This window comes from Cynara cardunculus (assembly GCF_001531365.2).
Source record: "Cynara cardunculus var. scolymus isolate 2C chromosome LG 2, CcrdV1, whole genome shotgun sequence".
Lineage (NCBI taxonomy): Eukaryota > Viridiplantae > Streptophyta > Magnoliopsida > Asterales > Asteraceae > Cynara > Cynara cardunculus.
Genome location: NC_037529.1, coordinates 11,747,382 through 11,767,345, shown reverse-complemented (window position 1 = coordinate 11,767,345; position 19,964 = coordinate 11,747,382). Strand labels below are relative to the sequence as shown.

The following is a 19,964-nucleotide window of genomic DNA, read 5'->3' as shown; positions in this document are numbered from 1 at the left end:
AAATTTGATGATGGGACTTGAACTGTGACATGTCTAAAAACTAATCTTGTAATTTTTATTTTCGGTACATGATCATTTACTCCGTTTGTATTCTCTTTTAGAGTGAGGGGTATTTTAGTCTTTTCATCAAAATCTTTCCTTTTCTTTATAATGAAGTGCACTCAGGTCAACTCCCTTCTAAAACGCAATTCATAGGTGCACATGAGATTAAAAATGATCAATGATTCAGATCTTTTCTCACACGATCCTTCACCTATATATATATATATATATATATATATATATATATATATTACTTAAACAATGGAAATCAATAGATCTTAAATTCAAAGTTATTATTTGGGACGAAGATTAACTTGATTATGATTAAGACCTTGCTCCTTAACTCTATAAGGGACCCCACAGGTAGTTTGATTATTTAGTCTCAATTTCTTAGTTTGGCAGAACTAGTAAAATGCATTTTTATTCCACTCAATCATGTGATAGTCTACTGTCGAGGCCCATAATTAACAAGTCCCGTTGATTAAATCTTTACTAATCGAATTCGATACAAGATAATTAATCGAATTGATTTCCTTAATTAGGAGACTATTTTCTATCGCATTTTTACATTAATCGACCTACAGATAGAAGACGAGAGCAATTATATATATACCTGAAATTTTGTCTGATCTGCTCATGTTTTACAATGCCTCGTTATCTTGTTGATATATGGACTCATCCTCTACCGGCAATGAAGGTGGAGTTCCTGGCGGAATGGAGGTGACACCGTTCTCACCTGCACACACACATAGAGCCTCTGCATCACAAACAACTGCGTCAAGGTCGATGCAACCACTCAATTCGTTGATGAATTTCAAGAGGGTGTCAAAGCTCATCTGCTCCCTCATAATCTTGGCCCGATGTCGTTTCAAGATTGCAATGCATATGTAAAGATGAAGGTGCTCACTGACATGATGAGTCCATAACACCTCCCATAACCTCAATATTTTATCGAATTCAAACTCCCTGAAATTAAAACACCGATAACAATAATACATTCAGACAGAGGAGGAAAATGAGACCATTTTCTGAACTGAAATGCCAAAAAAATCACCCTCAAGTAATGATAATAGGGCACTAGGAAGAAAAGATCTCACTTGCCTTTTGAATTGTATAAGAATCCAACGGAAACAGAAAAAGTAATTCAAGCAATCTTTCTGCTTGAAATAATTGTGCAATGGGCTGTCGAGCAACTCCACCAGCTGTGATATGAAAGAATCAAATCATGTTACTCATCACACAGATAATAATCCGTATGCCCTAAAATCCTGCTTCCAAGTTTCCCGCATGCTAAAAGCAAGCGATATTAGATAACCAACCTGCAAATTCCAATCAAGTGTGGTTTCACCCATTTGTAAAGCCCATTTTACGGGTCTTGTTCCCATGATGTGTGGATAAAGGGATACACCGTGCATGTGTGAAAAAGAACACAGGGAGAGAGAGGGAGAGAGAACCTTTGACAGTGCAAACAGTTGGGAGTGCATGCCATTCTGGTCACGGTTGAAATTTGGTCCAAGCCGTTCCATTAGAGAAACAAAACACCAAAATGATTCTGATTCGTCTTCCATGACAAACACTATTGGGGATAGGAGATCACTCATGCCCTAAACATGATGTATTTCATCTATTGATAATAGGTAAAAACATAATAATATTTTTGAAACATGTAAACTCCCCTTCAACAATGACACTTACGAATCTAATGGATCCAGATCAACTTCATCAATTTATTTGTGATTATGTTAAGAAGAAAATAGGCAACTTAAACATGAAATATTTCCAAAAAGAGGGATGTCACAATTTTCATGATGGTACATCTTCTTCACCCATCAAGTAGTCACTCACTCTCTTTATGAAATAACTGATGATGATCATATGTTACCTGACAATAGCCAAGATCAAAGTTGTAGAATGAGTAGGTCAACAATATGTCGCGCAGAAGATACACATTGGGGTTTTCATCTCCTTCATAGAACAGCAGCGATCTATCGGTCCTTACCTTGAAAACAGATGAAATGGGCGCAAGCAATTTTAAATATAAAAGGTCCTTGTTACATATAATTTAAATGTGAGGGTGATTGATCTGTACTTATACCGCATCCCTTTCGATTAGACCCTTCCTTTCTCTGAATTTCGTAAATCTTTTTGCCTGCTCTGGAGAAATGCTCTGCAGGAGGAAATTCAGTCAGGTACCACATGCTAAATTTCTTCAGAAAGGAACAAGATGGGAAGGATAGGCATAACTTTTTAAGATAAAAGAAAAGAACCCCTTGCATGGAATGATTCTGAAAAAGCCATGAGTTTGAAGTTTTAAGAATTTACAAGTTTTTAACTTATTTCTTAATTATGTTGGTCCTTCAAAATTTGCATTCAATGAACCATCTTAATTTCAAGTTAACATACCAGACTCAAAAATAAGGGTGCCATCTTGAATACAGAGAGTACTTACAGCTCTTATGCATGATAAACACACAAAAAAACAAGCAATGTGGAATGTTGCATCACTTGGCGGACATCATTTCACCTGTCTATTCTATTTTGTATGATTATACAAGCTTAGATTGGAAATGAGACTACCATTTCTCCTCCAAATACATTCTGAAGAAAGAAATCACAGCCACTTTACAGTTTACATGCTTATCTGATATCTTGGTTTCCTTCTCATTTGTATTTGCAGACATGATAGGATAATATAAATAATGTATTCAATAGAATCATGAATGCATCATTAAGCTTAGTGCCTTCATCTAGACAAACCTGTACGGCTCTAAAAAAGAATTGTGTTTAATATAGTCATGGATGCAATGTACAGCTCTAGTGGCTATTCAGATGAATTGAAAATTGGAATTAAGGTTTTACATATTGTATTGAACAAAAAACTTAAACAAGAAAAGGCAACATAAAATATAAAAGATATTTTGTTGAGAACGCCCTCTGAAAACAGAAGGCACCTAAAATGAAAACCACCTACCCGACTATCTGAGAAAGAACTAGCCAGAACAACAGAATAAAGAAGTCCGGACCAACTTTAAAAGAACAAGGAATCACAGAGAGAACATTTGATTGCCTCATGGAAGTGCAAACGAAAGCCAGATCAAGTCAGGCATGAGAGACAACACAATCAATTTTTTTGGCTATAAAATTGATCACTGACCTGCCACTGATTTTTGATAGTCTCGTACTCAGACTTCTTAACAGTCATAACATGTTGTCTTTCGGCATATGTAGAGTCATGTGCATGATATCCCAATAAGAATGCCCAAATCTGACATCATGACTCGTCAAAAAGTTCAGTTCATCCTCATGAAGCCAAAAGAAGGAACATTTAAACCAATAGTACCATATCATTTCACAAAATTTCCTCTAAAGAAAGTACTATATCATACAAACCTCTTTTCGCAAACTGTGTTCCACTCCGCCATAAAAAATTCTCTTTCTCAAAGCATTTAAATCCTCTACTCGGCCTTCAGAATCCAAAAAGGTTGCCCACTGCACAAAAACGTTTTCGCAGTTAGAGCACTAGATGCATTTCTGCTTATGGCTTAAGCGAGCATGTATGAGACCCCACAGATAAGGGATGAAAACTCAGAAACAGCAACCTATACAAATTGAAATCAGAAGACCATTAAAGTCACTTCATGATGCCTTTAGTCAAAGATTCATGATGCTTTTAGTAAGTTTGGAGGAAGGATCAGTTTTTGAATGTATGCTATTCACTTTCGTGCATAAATAAGTAATAGTAATGGAGGGCTTAGGCTGTTGGATTTTACCTGTCTAGTTTTTGCCTGCAGTATACATCTGTGAATGGGTTTTGGAATACTTTACCTCTTCAGTCTTTTCCCAGAGCTATAGAGGCACATCCTTCCTACAGGCTTTTAGGACTCAGGATTGAGCAATCTTTGAATCTTAATATACTTCTCTAATTTATTCTTTAATGGATTTCTTTGCTCTCAACATGAGTTTTACTCCCCATCTATATAAAATTTGTTTATCCTTCTATGTTCAATCTTGTCTGATTTTGTGTTTTCTACTTTCAATAGCAGTACTAACAAGTATACTATCACATAGTGTGAAACAAATACATCTTTATGCAACATAGAAAAGAAAAGACGATTAAAGAGATAGGTGGCGAGTCAAATGGTAGGGAGAGAGAGAGAGGATACATAATAGATTAGAATTTACTGCAAGGAGAAAAACCCTACATAGTAAATTGACTAGTTGTATGAGATATTGAGATGATTAATCATATCATCTTTGATTCTCTGTTTTCTACTTTCTATAACAGTAATAAACAACATTACCACTACCTGATGCGAAACAAATACATCAAAAAGAGAAGACAATTAAAGAGATAAGTGGTGAGTAAATGGTGGGGAGAGAGGATAAATATCAGATGTAACACCCGTGTTTTTACGGTTAATCGTTTAAGAGTGTAGATTCATTTTAGCAAGCCGGTCAGTGTCCAGCTACACTTGGATGTTTTAGTTGGGCGTCATTTGGACTTTTCGCCGTGGGCACCAAAAATCTCAGGACCGGCCCTAGACTCTACCTTAGACATGTTAACGGACGTGCTAGGAAACTTAAAGATGGTCTGTCATAGGAAATAGAGTTAGAAATAGGATGTTTTATGCATATGATCTCACCCCTATCCTGAGGGTAAACATCAAACCATTTGATTCAGTTGGTAGCTACTCTTTAGAAGGGACTTATGGAGTATAATTTTCCTCGACTTGATATCCAATCCTAGAGCATTCCTTTGTATATGATTCTTGACAAAGGTGAGTTTGGGATATATCTACCTTTTTTTTTTGGATGTTGTCTTGAGTAAACATGAAGATTAGGTATGTCCAAATGATTTGATTGTGGAGAATCTAACTCATAACCAAACTAGGATTAAGGAATGTTATTTGTTGCAATTGACAAGGGTCTGTTTAAGGTTGAAGCTGTAGGAAGGTTCTCAAGACTCTTATTATATCAAGTTCTATCTCTGAAGATTAGGCAGGGGAAAAATGGTTAGGATCCAAGAAAGGTGACATCTTTGGACACAAACATTAGCTGGTGAGAATCATATATATACCCATTATGTGTAGGTGAATATTCTATGAGAACACACTTTATGATGTAGCCAAGACAAAACACCTAACTACTTTTAGAGGTAAGGAAGAATAGAAAACTTAGGACAAGAGTTCTGCAAAACAAAGAGAGGAGATTTGTAGTTCAGGACTCGAGAAGGCATTCAATTTACGAGGAATGAGGTTGTGAGTATAACTTCCCATGTTAAATATAAGAGATCAAGCTACTTCCAACATGTGACAGTTTTTCTTGAAGTTACACCATTTTGTTGTGTGGTAACACCCGAACTCGGATGGATTATTCCATGTTGGAAAAGGTATGGATTGAGAATGGAGTTGGAAGCATTCCCGAGCGTTATGAGTTCTGAGAATCTGGATTTAGGTTTGGACCATTTTGTGGAAATTTTCGGAAGTGGTTGTGGCCTTAGATTTTTCTTTTAATAGATATACCCAACATACTCGTGTGATTATCAATAAATGAGATGAGTACAGAAAACTGCATTTGCTTGATATGGCCCCCGATGTGTGGTTTAAGTGAGAATGGTATGCGTGTGTGCTTTGGAAGATGACATATTTCACAAGAAAGAGTCGTTTTAGTTTAGGAATAACTCAGAAAACAAACATTTGAGGTATTGAAAATTTGGATGTTTTAACCTACGATACCACAACATTATCTCATTATTATTAGTTGTTAGGGCTCTCTCATTGGTAGACATGGCTTGGTTTCTCCTAGAATCTTCATCTACAGAAAGGTAAGAGTCCACCTTGCTCTCTAATAATGCCACTTGTCCTCCCTGAGGTCTTCTGACCTTCTGTATTACACAAATATTGGAGGAAAATTTAGCCTAACATTTGTTATCTTGTGTCAACTTGCTTACAAATAACAAATGGCATGATAGAACATGAAGAACATAGTGAAAAATTAGATTTTGGCCAAGTCAAATGGAGCCTTGTCCCTGCACATAAGAAAAACTCCCATCAATAATTTGAACCTGCAATTGGTCAATGATAGGTGTATACACATGGAACGGGGAAGAAAATCTGCCAAGTGGTATGAGGCTCCTGAATTGAAGATCCATAGAGCATAAGATTTGAGTTCAAAGACTCGTGAGTGTGGAGTTTAGTATGTTTGTAGGCTGGAGAGCAGGTTAATATGTCAAGTTTGAAGTTATTCCATCGTCTTCGAATTTTCAGTTTAGTCTTGATTGGCATCTCACATTGCCGTTGAAGTTTTGAAAAAAAGATGGGTGCGGCTGATATGAACCTCCGTTGAATTAATCAACCATGCCATGACAACTGAATTGTTTGATTCCCAGGTTTAATAATTGTGCTTCTTGGCTTCTCCTGTGATGTAGCCCATCTTCCCTTTTTCGTGACTACCATAAGAACTGATTGAGACGACTAGAGAAAATTCTTTCCATCCAGTTTGTGAATAGTGAAGCCAAATTTGCTGAGATTAGACTGATGTTGCTGTGAGATGAAAGAGACGAATTATCTTTGCCTTCCATGATGGACCAAACCTGGGTTTTGTTTTGGTTGCACAAAGAGTAAAAGGAACAGCAATGAAAGCTGTTTTTTACAGCATAGAAGTCTAGAGAAGTAAACAGCTGTATGGCTTTGATACCATAAAGTTTCTGGCGTTAAGAGAATTTTATGGAAGGCTTCAATTTCATTGACAAGACTAAGGCTATATATACACCTTAACTTACATGAAATTATGAAACAATAATATCTACTTTCCTAATATATGAAATTAGGAAACAATAACATTTACATTTCTAATCTACAAGGATTACAATCTTCATCCTAAGAAATGATTATAAACCATCATTCATAATAGAAAAGATGATCCTAAATATTCCTAGAATATATTTTGATTTGCAACATTACGTAGCCTTGGTTGTTTCATCTCCTCAATTCCCAAAGTGGTGTATTTCTAGCCTACCACAATTAGTATAGTTTAAAAGGAATGTTATTGTTGAGGTATTCCTAAAACAAGCTAACTAATAGGAGAGTTGTAATCCTTTATAAGTGGCTCCAGACCTTGCTGGTGCCTAACTAATCAGTCTACCTAGTCAGAAGTTTTACTTTGAAACCTTTCTAAGCGGAAATCCTTTCATGATGCATTATGACATGATTCAACATGATATGCAAACTAAGCGTTACCTCTTCAGGGCCCAAAGGAGGTTGCCGTGGTTTTCCCCATACTAGTGATAATTTATCAAACTGCCAACAGGTGAAAAAGCAAACAGAACAAAGTTAACCCAAAGGACATTAGCATACATAAGTAAGGCATTCACTGAAAATATAACACTGGTCAAATTACTAGAATCACAACTTTGCAATAAAAAGTGAAGGCATATGATAGAAGTCAGAATTAGAATCTACTGAATTGGTGTCCATGATTTGGTAAACTGCCAAGTGACATTTCCAAAACTGCAACAAAGGTGCACGGAGATGCACCCCATATTGTTTAACATAAGATGATTCTGCTTGCTGGTGGTAGGTAATAGATGTAATGCTAGGAAGCAGGAATGCATTCTTCTTGTTAAGTCCTTATATAGGGTGTTTCTGGAGTTGCAGTTAAATGGGGATGCAGTAGGATGCATATGGGGTGCAAAATTGACAGTAATACTACTGCTGATCAAGGAAATGGGAATACAGGATTGGAGAGGCATTGCAAGTATATGAATTAAGGTTAAAAACTGAAAGTAGAACTTCTTCCTCCTACGCTATGACACAATGGATTCTTTTAGTGCTCTAAAAATCCCCGTATAGGACTGCTTAAGCAGTCACCTAGGCCTTAAGCATCCCTATGGCTTTATTAATTAGGGCCGGCTATTTGGCCGCGTAGGCATCAAGGGGCCCCCTCACTTGATTAGCATACTAACAGCTAAATTAAGTGTTTCAATTAATTAAACAAGGTTAATCAGCTTTTTTGAACTTGCTCAATCAATTTTTCTCAACTTGGAGATGATCTTTTTGGATGGAACAATGAAATTAGGAATCTAGAAATGTATTTGTATCAAAACAGCTAATATAGAAATTTAATACTCATGTTCACATAATCTAGAAGTATTATTTTTATATATTAAAATAGACTGCTTATTAATCCAGCAGAACACCCACTTAGGCGATCAAGAGTTACAAGGGTACTCGACAATTCCGTTTAACGCCATTTAGGACACTGAATTCTTTTTCAATAGTTTAGACCATTTAGTATGTGAAGTAAAAATAAATGCGGGCTTATTTTATATTATACCATATATGAGTTAGGTTGCATAAAGTCCCGAAAAACACATTGATGTTCGTTAGTTATTGTGCATTATATACTACATATGCCCACATTAGAGCTCGCCTTTGGTTTTAAATATTCAGTGCATGGACTATGATGATATCTTCTTTTACCAGATTGACTTTTGATTTGGTTCACATAAACACACACATACATATTTACATATACATACAACTTTCGTCCTGTTAAAATTGCAATGTTTGACCTTGCACAAAGTTTAAGGATATTGATTGACTTTTTCAAGTATGTACAGTGCCTTCATTTAATGTAAAATAATAGAAATCTTGCAGACCCAAATAAATATTTACCTGTAAGAATGATAATGGACAACTATATATCTTCAACATGAAGCTTTAGCAAAGGGAAAATATTGCAATGTTAATTTGACATCCCAAAAAGTAAGTCTTGCAATTATCTTGGGATGGAGGAAGTGTATATGTACAGAAAAATATGAACACGTACACAGAAAAATACATATGCACATTTATATACTTGTGTATATATGCATACATAAATCCCCCCCCCCCTCCATCCTTATTCTTTTCCGGAACTGTCTAAATCCCATATAAATATCCTTGCCACATAGATGAAATGCATAACCATGAAAAACGCTATAATATACCAAATATTTAAGGCTTCCAAAATAACACAAAAACATCAACAGTCCGGACATGTATGCATGGTAACATGCTGTCCATTACTTAAGGGTGTCCAAACTCCTAAATTCTAAAGTTCATCAACAAATTCTAGTTTTAGGTTATCACTTCATGTTAAAACCTAACTATTATTAGAATGAGAACACAGCCATGTATTTCAATCCCATTGGTCAGAAAGGAAGGAAAAGAAGAAAGGGTGAAAATGAGCAAGTAAAGGAGAGGAATTACTTAAAAAGTCAATAATGAAAATGGGAGTAGAATAATTCAGCCACACTTGCTTCTCTTATTCAAGAACGCATTGGGCTCGTTGAATACAAAAAAGTAATGTTTTATTATGCTTTAAGCAAGCTGTATAATGATTTAAACGCTTCATTACAAGTTTGAATTCAAAGTTCAAAAGCTCTGTAGCAAAGCAATTGAGGCTGAAGCTTCGTATCTAACCAAATGAAACTATTTTCTCATGGAGAAATACCTTCACCCCTAGAGTGTGAGAGAGAGATTCTCATTTATTTATGTAAGACATGGTATACAACTAATGAAATATTCCCTTCAATTAAATATGAAAGACCAGAAAGATAGTATTTTTGATGAAGAATATCATTCAGAGCATACAGGCATAAATTGGCTCAAAAACAGACAAAAAAAGTGTATTACTTTCAAGATTGGTAAAATCAAATTGATTACATTTAAGACAACCAATCACACCATTTCATCATACAAAATTAATTACCCTATAAATGGAGGAGGTTAAGAATTTCATATCCCTAAAGAAAAGGCAAATTTATGGCCCTTTTAACCATATAAAGATTGTTATTGATAGTTTCAAACTAAACATGCCAAAGATCTGTACACAAGGAACTTTGCTACTTCTAGTTGTTGATGTATTGGGCTCCATTTGAGATGGATAAAGTTCCAGCTCATCAAACAATATCAATTCACTACGTTACATTAATTCATAAACAAGCCACTTTTCATTATTATTCAAGATCCCAATTCCATAAGATTCTCCCAGAGCATCAAACACAACTGGTTTGTGGCGTGAACCATACATGCAACCACATATACATCCTTCCCTTAGCAACCACTCAAGGCTTATCCCCTGGGATTAACACTTGATTAACGAATTAAAATGGATCACGGGGGCTTTATTGTTTTAGCAACACCTTAGTTGAGTAGCTTAAATAGACTAACATAAAAAAAAAACCTCATTTAAGCAGACTACGGACACATCAATGAACATAGCGGCCAAATGTTTCCTCCTGTTAGAGGAGAATATGATATGAGAGGGAGGGAACAAGGCTCCCTTCAGTACCTCCTTATAATTGATGAGCTCAAAAGTTCCCACATAGGTGGCAGCTTCATCATGATTTTCTTCCCTACATAGGTTTTTCTGTTTAAAAAGTACAGTCTGCATCTCTATGGAAGCTTCACCAATGAACTTAGAAGAGACTTCTATCTGATGAACATGGTCAAGTAGAACAGTGCACACTATCCAGAAAGGGGAAGAAATCGATGCTGAAAATCTCATAGTTTCTCCAATAAGAATATTGATGTTGATAATATCGACATTGACGATAGAAGATGTCACTCTTTTCCTTTTAACGGTTGATCTCAATTATCTTGAGCATCTTAAAGATGTGTCAATTGCAAAACCATAACCAGACCGATAAAACCATGCAACAAAGATGCCCAGAATTCGGATGAAAAATTAGCAACAAAGAGATCATGTTGTCAGTCAACAAGTTCTTCACATTATAGTCTATCCATATTATACAGAATATGATGGTTCGGAATAGATTTTCGACAAAAAACAATCAGCTGTTATTTATGCTTTGCAAATAATACCAAAAAATATCTTTGCCGATTGTTCTTTGACAGAAATAGCTTGTGTGTATTCAGATACGATTTCTGAAAGCTGGTTTTTCACCACACAAGCACTATAGATCAATCTGATCAACAAAATAAACAACAAAGAGAGAAATGTTGCACGTATCAACTAAAAGTGATGGGCATCATAAATCATAGTTGTTTGTTGCTGTGCTGATTTATCTTCAGTTTGAAAAACAAACAAAACATGCTTTTGAAGATTTTAAGCAATTTCCTTTAATCACGTAATCAAATTCGTGATGGCAATGGCTCCCCTCACCACGGGCTATGTAAATCAGTTTGTCTGCATATTTCTTGTCATGTTTATCGTCCCATGCACACAAAGTTTTCAACAAGAGACTAGATTTTTAGACCATGAATACTCCAACAAACTATCTAGAACTTTTATTCTAAATAAGGATGTTACCTCCAGAGGGTCAGGGGGTACAGGAACTTCACTGCGAGTTACATGCACATCATTGGAGGCTATTTCTCGAGGCCTATTTTGGGACTGGTTACGCTTCTTGTTCTCATTAGTTCCAAAGTCATCAACAAGGCTTTCACGAAAGAGTTGGGAAGTTGTTTCTCTAGCAAACCTCGTCACAAGAGAGAATTTTTCCAAAACCTGAATTGAAATATCTCGAGCAGTATCAGAACCTTTTTTCCTAGCACCCCCATCGAGTCTTTCCAGATTACCATCTGAGGGGGAGTCTGTAAATGAAGAGGAAGAAGCTGATTTTGCGATAGAAATAGTTCTTGGAAGCTCCAATGAAGATAAAGTTCTCTGTTGAGACGTAAACAACAACAAAAAATGAGATACAGTGGTCAGGGTGCAATCTATGTGCGAATATGAGGATTGAATTCTATTGAATGATAATGAAATCCAGAACAAAAACAACCCCTTGAAACTTCTATCTTGGATGTGAATTATTCAATGGAAGCGCAATGCATAAGAAATCTAAGACTGCCATATTAGCTTGAAATGGGTTGACAATGCATTTCATACGAACCAAAACTAGCAAAAACTGGCTTGAAACTGAATTGCACCTGAAGAGGATCTTGTAAGTTGTTTACAAGAAACACATTTGCATCTTCGGAGGACCTGTGGTGATAGCTGATCTATTAGACCCCTGAAACAATCTGACATTCTGACTTGATATTAATAATAAAAGGCCAAACATGTAAACCAAACATGCTGATTACTGAAATAGGAAATAGAAAAGGGCACCTATCTGGAGAAATAAAACATCCCTAGAAAAGCCCTAACTGGGCAGAACAAGTCATTTTTCATGTTCACGTCACGCTCATTGCAGAAAATATAGAGAATTCTGAAGTACAAATACTATAAACTCCAACTCACGAGCAATGTGTAGATATGCTCTAACCAAGGACCTAACTTTGATAGATTGTGTTGCAAGTTGGGCATGTACAACATGTACAACCCAACTTGAGGGGGAGCGTTGATTATTCCCACAAAGTTGGGAATCAATTTCCCAATTTATGGATATACGGAAACTAGGAACCATAATTAATTTTGTATATGTTAAGTTTACTATTTTATATGAATGACTTTCCTATATTAATTGTATAAAAGTGTGTACATATATCATGTATATTTTCTAAATTAATCAATGAGAACGAGTTTAATATATCCAAAGTCTTCAAAATTCAATTCCGGGTTAGGGTTTTACAACATATACAACTCAGCTTGAGTGAAACTGTAGAAAAGATTACATTTAGTTTTTTAATATTCTTTTATTTTGTTTGCTATATTGTTAGTATGTTCCCTTAATATCAGGGAATTAGCTGTAGATTTAGAATATAAATATAGGGCTTGTATATACAGTTCATTCAATCAAAATGAGAAAGTTATCTTCCTCAAAAATTATGTAGCCCATTATTTGTTATAACTGTTTAAGTTTAAGTTAAGTTGCACTAGAAGTTCATGCTTCAACAGATTCATTTGTCACCTTGAAGGAAGACTGCCTCATGTTGTTTATTCTAGGTTGTTGGAACAAATTATATTCAACTGTAATCGTTATTTTGACTCGTTCAACTAAAGATCAATCATTAATAATATTCATGAGGACTGAGCACTGATAGAAGGGTGCAGGGACAAAGCAATATCTTGAAGCAAAGACAAACCATTGTCAACAAATTTGAGAACAATATCTAACTAATAGCTCTATATTTAATTCACTCAAGTACATTGTCATTAAGCAAAGAAATGTTGCCAAGTGATTTGCTGATTGGTTCTATGTCATACACCTCTTCAGTTTTTCTAACAAGCACTTCGTTTATTTCATCAATATGAAAATCATCCCAACCTTAAAAGATGAGATGGTGCTGCCCCGTTCTATCCAATTAAACTATAGTAAATAGCTTCATAAACCTATAAATGCTTTCCTGGTAAACTAATGAAAATATCTTATTTATATGCTTAAAACTGTGGTAATGGAACATGAATTCCTGTAAAACATGCACACTCCGAGGAAAAAGAACTAGATATAATTCTACAGGAAATCATCATACTATACCACATTGGTTTTGGAAAGAACCTGCATAAATACAAGAACCAACCTGACGATAAAAATATGTTGCTTAACTGTGGCAATAAACTCTCGTACTCCTCCATTGTAGAAGTAAAGGGGAGGAAACGCGAGGCCTGCACAAAGTTCCAATCATGGTAACAAAGTAGATGAGTAGCGAAAAGTGTGTTGAAATCGACCATTTTATACACCAACCTCACTTAAGATAGGTGGATAAGAATGAAAATAAAGACGAAAGCCACCTCACTTTGAAGTACCATAAAATCTAGCTACTATTTTAACTTTTGAAACAAAGGTTGACCAAACTCTAAGGAGCTTATATAATTCAGGGTGATGGTTTAAAAAAAATAAGAGGATCACAGAGTTTTCGAAGAGCTAAGAAAACCTAGAAAAATGAAAATAAATCATTATATATGAACCAAAATGACAACCAAGAATTGGCTACTTTAACTATCTTCTAAATTGGTCTATTTAGGTTCTTCATGTTACATGGAAGCTTTCATAATGGGACAAGCAACTTCATCAATTACTATCTACAAAACTACAGCTACTTGTATCAAACAATGATAAGCAAGTCGACGGATCAATATGTGTGTGCCATTTCACCACCTGATACTAATTTATACCATAGTTTTCAATCTAAAATTTGGATGATTTGTTCAACCATCTTAGTAAGTCAGACATGATGAGTTCCACATGCTAATGTACGCTAAAAGAAGCTCCTTGAAGCACAGCCATATGACCAGGACAATCCACACTGTGCATGGCATGATACCAAGTGAAATTGGGCCATGGAGCTCAAATTCAACTAGCTATTGGAAATCAGACATCGCTAAATTCGCTTAGAAAATTATAGATACCAAGTTAGGACTTAAGAATGGGAATATTACTATCATAAATACATTTTTCTGGTAAAGCATATATTTACAGGTAACTGAGATGAACAGATGTTAAATTCAATGGAGATCCCATTATGGTTCAAAAGAATGCATGGCCATACCAGATGATAGAACCACAATAACATACTGCCAGCCTATAGTTGGAGTGTGTCGACGAATTGATCGGATATCGGCAAAAGACACTGCTCTTATGGTATACAAATTCTTATCTGCAGAAAGCAACAATTACACCCACAGCTTCAATGCAAATCACTTACTTGTGCATTAAGACAGATACACTGCGATTTAAATTGTATATCACTGTAAAGACCATTGCTTAGCATCCTGAAGGTACTGGTCCTGCCAGAAGTTGACTGAGAAGGGACCAGTCCTTGTGGTAATACTAGCAAAAGCATATGATGTCATGTTGAACCATGCTTTATGGTTGTGCACCTGAGTAATGACGTGCATCAAAATGAAGGTATCCAAATAAACAGTCACAAGATCATTATTTCATACCTGATGCCGCAACTTATACATGAATTGGAAACCAAATTGCCATACCTCATTAAGAGAACAAATAAATAAAGAAAAATCTAATGATGCCTGTGAATGCATTTTCTAAGTGTCAACTTTTTCTAGACTGACAGAGCCATTGTGTGCATATGTACAGTAAAAAAAATGAGACTAACCTCTCTCAGACAGTCTAGCATTTGAGCTTTGTCCTTTATAAGGTATCCATGACTGTTAAGAAAAAGTAAAAATAAACTGAATCTTACTATCATAACAAAATACCTACCAAATAGATATCACAAACAAATAAACATTACTTTTACAATGATAGAACATTACCATAAAGAGTAAAGAATCTTGCTTAATCAACTTCAAACGCCCACTAATCCTTTCCGTGGCATATTGAGTTGGATGAATTGTCACATTATCCTTCAAGTATACTATTTCTGCATTTTCTGGCTCGCTAGAATAGCTTCGGTTACTAATATCATGCCCAGCCATGCTTGAGGGGCCCTGAGACACAAATCAGAGTTTAGTTACACAAGAAACGGCTTCTGAGTTAAGCCATACAAAAAAAGAAGCATAAACAGGTTACTTGACAAATTGCTATCAGTTGTTATATCATAATTTGTTCATGTACCCAAAATGTTGTATAGGAGAGAGATAAAAGTTGTCTATGTAACTCATACCTCAAGAGTTATGCTTGTGTAATCCTAAAAATACGAAAACAAATACATGTTGTGTAACACCCATGATTTTAAATAGTCTTTGACAATTTTTGTTGTTTGTCCTAACAATGAGCGACATTCTAACAAAGGATAACATAAGGGGAATTACGTGGAAGATCACATGTACATAAAACCTAACACGTTCCTTACCCTTGAAAGAGATAAATAGGATTTAAGGAGAAAAGATGACCTCAAGGAAAAACCTGAGATCGTGAAGATCATATATACCGTTTTTAGTTTCTTGTAGTAGCTTTCAAGCTACTTTTTCCAATTATTCTATATTGAGTCATAGACTTTGGAATTGGCTATATATTGTCCAGATTCTTTAAATTTATTTTCAATTTGTAATCATAATTAAGGATTGTTCTTCCATAAACAAGCTTCAGTCATTCAAAATGATCTTGTTTGTTCTTTGGGTGCATATTTGTCCAATTAAGGTTCATATTTGTATAAATTTCTGAGCTTATCTTAGATTCAATTTATTTTAACTACCATTGCTGTATTTATTAACTATTTGTTCAACCAATTGCAATGATACAAAACCCTACATTGTCAAATCTATTATTCAAATTCTATAAATTTTGTAGTTCTGTAAAAATCATATTAAACAACTTGTTCATCAAAATTTCTCGTGTTATACCTCTTGAAATTTCTTGCAACATCTTCTATAGATCATCATGACTAGAGAACTTTACCTAAATTCGGACTCTTACCGGGTTAAAATATGGTTTCCTATAATTGCTCTGCTTTTTGACAAAAACCACTCCGAGATCGATGGTTGAGTGTTGTATGTACCATATACACTATCCAGTTTATGAACTTGGAGTAATGAATCCAGTGAGTGATGTGCCATGAAATGGATTTGGTGCCATGTCTTAGGTGAGCATATTTGTTTACATAGGATAGTCCATATGAAATCATATCCTAGTCTCTCGCACCATATGTGATGAGAATATATTTGTTTACGTAGGATAGTCGGGTATGAAATCACTTGATTCCTACGAACGTGTCAAAACCACAACAGTCTTCCCTCCCTCACTTGGTCAGTGATATGCCTACGCCCAACTCTGCTTGGAATACCTCATTCGATATCCTATCCAACATGGTTCAGTCACAAGTCATCTTGAGCAACCTCATTTCTACAACTTCCAACTTCCTTTCATGTGCCTTCTTTATCTTCCAACACTCCGCCCATACAACATGGGTGGTCTCTTGCTACCCTTTTGAATTTGCTCTTCAGTTTTAGCAGGACCTTCTTGTCGCATAACACTCATGTGATAGCCCTCCAGTTTAACCACCTTGATTTTATTTGGTAGGTACCGTCACCTTCAACCTCACCCTCCTTTGAATCATAGAGTCTAGGTACTTGAAACTGTTGCTTTGGGGTACCCTTCGGTCCTCACTGCTTACTTCTACAGTTCTACCCCCTACTGAAATTGCACCACTTGGTCTTAGAACGACTAATGTGTAAGACTTGTGTTTCCAATCCCAACCTCCACTGTTCCAGTTTAGCATTCACCTCCCCTTCCTCTCTGCTACCAATATAATGTCATCAGTGAATAGCATACATGGGACACTCCCTTGGATCCCACATGAAATCTCATTCAGACAATAGTTCCTCGGTCTGAAGGAGAAACTTGGGACAGATAACTTCCAAATTAACTAGAAACATGGTGAAAAGTTATCCATAACCACTACCTAGGATTTATAAGGGGTTCAGAATCCACATCCACAACCACAACTAGAGTAAGGCAGGACATTACATATGAAAAAAAAAACTTGTGGAACCAGACTAAACAAACATTACCAGAATCTCAAGCTTCGAGTATACCTCCCCCCTAACTAAAGTTCTAACTAGCCAAACATGTATCCTGTGTGGATTTGGCTTCGATAAATACCAATCAACTAGGATTCTTTAGATTATGCTTATATATAGAAATGCAATGGGATAGATGGTAGAGGGCTGCCTGCGCCCAAAAGCAATGATTAGGGTAAGGGATGTAAGAGGCACCTTGCTGAAGCTAAGGAAACCACTATATTAAATTTCAAGTGAGCATGTCAATTTTAGTTTGAAGATTTGTGGCTGCATAGATTTAACTTAGATTTCTTGATCAAGTCTCGTTAATTAGAAAAGGTTTCACATAAGTAACTTGAGTTGTAAAATTATCCCAATATGAGGATTAACTCGCCTTACTCACGCAAGGTTCCTCTTACCTCCCATTCTGCTATCTTCATATATTTATCTATTAATAAATTCCAAATCAAAGGCAATTTCAAGAAAAAAGAAGCTACATTGATTGCAAAAATACTGCTCTAAGCATCCAATAGTCGAATTAGCCATAGATAAATGTATATGAATTTTAAAAACTTTTTTCTTACAAAATATCTACTATGACAATGAGTCACGCCTTCCCCTCATCGATAACTCCATTTGATTCAAATCTAGAACTAAGATCAGTTGCACAATTCTTCATTAGGTTACTTGAGAATTCAAGCCCACATACAATTACTAATGCCAAGCCCTTAAAACTCTATAATATATGAATTTCGCGTCAACGGATTCATATTGATCAAATTGTTTAACAAGACCAAAAAGCATTTTATCCCAAACAAGTTGGATTAGGTGATTGATACAATTGTATGATTAACTAAACTGGATGCTAAAATTACAGTTCAGAAGAAGTCTAAAGGATCCAAATATATCTTGTATCAATAGCTTTCAATTAGTTCAATTATGTTTATATAGCTAAATTGATAGCACAAACTTTGTAGAAACTCCGGATAACGAAACAATTGAAAAACCAGTAAACCACCACATGCAGGTTGCAGGCATTATCAAAGTTATTCGTTTACTTACTAAACTGCTAAGTCTTCAAGATCGTGTAGTCCTAAATTAAAAGAAATCAAGAATTTTAAGCTTGAAAAAACTCAAAGATAAGCATCAGCAGCTTCAACAATTACCCAGTTCTAACCAAGAAAATAAAAATGAATGCAAGCCGTTCAGAAGTTGCATAAATAGAATACCGCGCAATAGCATCAGGTCAACCGTAAACCAAGAAAACCCAACTGCACCTTCCTAGGGGATAATTGCTTAAACAAACGCATGCAACAATAAACAAACCTGATTTCTCACTTACGAACTACTATTATAGATAACCATGTTCATGGGAGCCCTAATTACACAAGGCCTAAAACTCCAGTGCAAACAAATTGCAATTTATCGCTGCCAAATTTATCCAATTGCAAACTAAACCTACAAGCCTGATTAAATCAAATTACCATGAGAAGTGCACCAATAGATACGATACTTTTTCGGTACGTTGTGTGTTGCTTACTTGTTGGGACGCGGCAGCGTAATCGGCGTCGTCGGACAAATCATAAATCTCCGTTTCAAACATCGTCGCCGGCGGTATAGGCGAAAATGGTGATTATCAGATGAATTTCTTCGGATTTGGAAATTGGGACACAAAAACAACGGAGAATCGCGACCTGCCAACAACGTGAATGTTAGGATTGAGATATTCCGGTAACTTGCAAATAACGGCAATTATTCCCTATATTTACAAATATGGTCCTTATACTTTTGGTAAAAGTTCAATTTTAACCCCTAAACTTCATAACAAAATTCTAATAGATCCATCAAGTTTTTTTTTCCCAAAGGTTCATGAAGTTTTTAATTTATAGCATGTTTGTCTATTCTATTTCTAGGTATATTTGAGAAGACCACAAGCTAATAACAATATATAGTGGTTGCTAAATTTTTATTAATGATAATTTTAAATTCCTATCAATTTTAAATGTTCGGTTTGTTTACAGTAATAAAAAATATGAATGTGAACCATAAAGGTGGTGTCTGATTGGTTTGAGCTTGGCTCCAAAGGTCAAAAGTATCAGGATGTCTCAGGTTCAAATCCAAGGAAGAATAAAAATCTCTTTGTGGCCACGGAGGTTCAAATGCGGTGGCTTTGGGCTATCTGCAAAGCAGGTGGTCACCCTGGGATTAGTCGGCTTGCATAGCGGGTTGGATATTCAGGTTAATAAAAAAAATGAATGTCGGTATTAGGATCTCAATTTATGCGTTCTATAGTTTATTATTTGTGTTTTAGTTCATGTATTATAAAGTTTATTGAGTCGATAAACTTTCCAGTCTTGATGCTAGATAAAATTGTGGATCATTGGTCGTAGGCAGTTAGCCCGCATGTAACTTAGATTGTACTTGGCCCATGAGCTCGCCATGCCACTTAAACGTTGGTGAATATTTCATTGCTCGACTTGTTTTGATCCATAGACAAACACAGTGTATTTCATATGTTCGGAAGTAGGATCTGTACAGTAGAATTTATAAACTGGACAAAAAAACCCCGA

At 35.7% G+C, this 19,964-nt stretch overlaps 1 protein-coding gene across 3 annotated transcripts; it reads right to left on the bottom strand.

Annotated features, from left to right (window-relative positions):
- Nucleotides 1-350: 350 nt before the first annotated feature.
- Nucleotides 351-19,072, bottom strand: LOC112505807 (TBC1 domain family member 15-like). 3 transcript variants are annotated; one of them, XM_025109811.1, is made up of 15 exons: nucleotides 18,935-19,072; nucleotides 15,211-15,384; nucleotides 15,051-15,102; nucleotides 14,481-14,588; nucleotides 13,512-13,596; nucleotides 11,979-12,033; nucleotides 11,359-11,715; nucleotides 7,281-7,340; nucleotides 3,433-3,531; nucleotides 3,197-3,307; nucleotides 2,138-2,209; nucleotides 1,925-2,041; nucleotides 1,497-1,646; nucleotides 1,144-1,244; nucleotides 351-1,008 (listed from the first exon to the last, which is right to left on the bottom strand). In XM_025109811.1, exons 1-15 carry the CDS (start codon nucleotides 18,995-18,997, stop codon nucleotides 684-686), a joined length of 1,929 nt encoding a protein of 642 aa, XP_024965579.1. In that variant the 5' UTR covers nucleotides 18,998-19,072; the 3' UTR covers nucleotides 351-683. The 3 variants fall into 3 exon arrangements, with proteins under 3 accessions (XP_024965579.1, XP_024965580.1, XP_024965581.1); XM_025109812.1 differs by having other exon boundaries at nucleotides 18,879-19,028; XM_025109813.1 differs by lacking the exon at nucleotides 3,197-3,307.
- Nucleotides 19,073-19,964: the final 892 nt, after the last annotated feature.

Bases quoted from the DNA above. Each gene is read 5' to 3' on its own strand.
- LOC112505807 (XM_025109811.1), bottom strand. From the start codon at position 18,997: ATGTTTGAAACGGAGATTTATGATTTGTCCGACGACGCCGATTACGCT. The intron at 12,034-13,511 runs GTTGGTTCTTGT...CTATCACCACAG, and splicing joins CAACATATTTTTATCGTCAG to GTCCTCCGAAGATGCAAATG. The intron at 11,716-11,978 runs GTGCAATTCAGT...ACGTCTCAACAG, and splicing joins ACTTACAAGATCCTCTTCAG to AGAACTTTATCTTCATTGGA.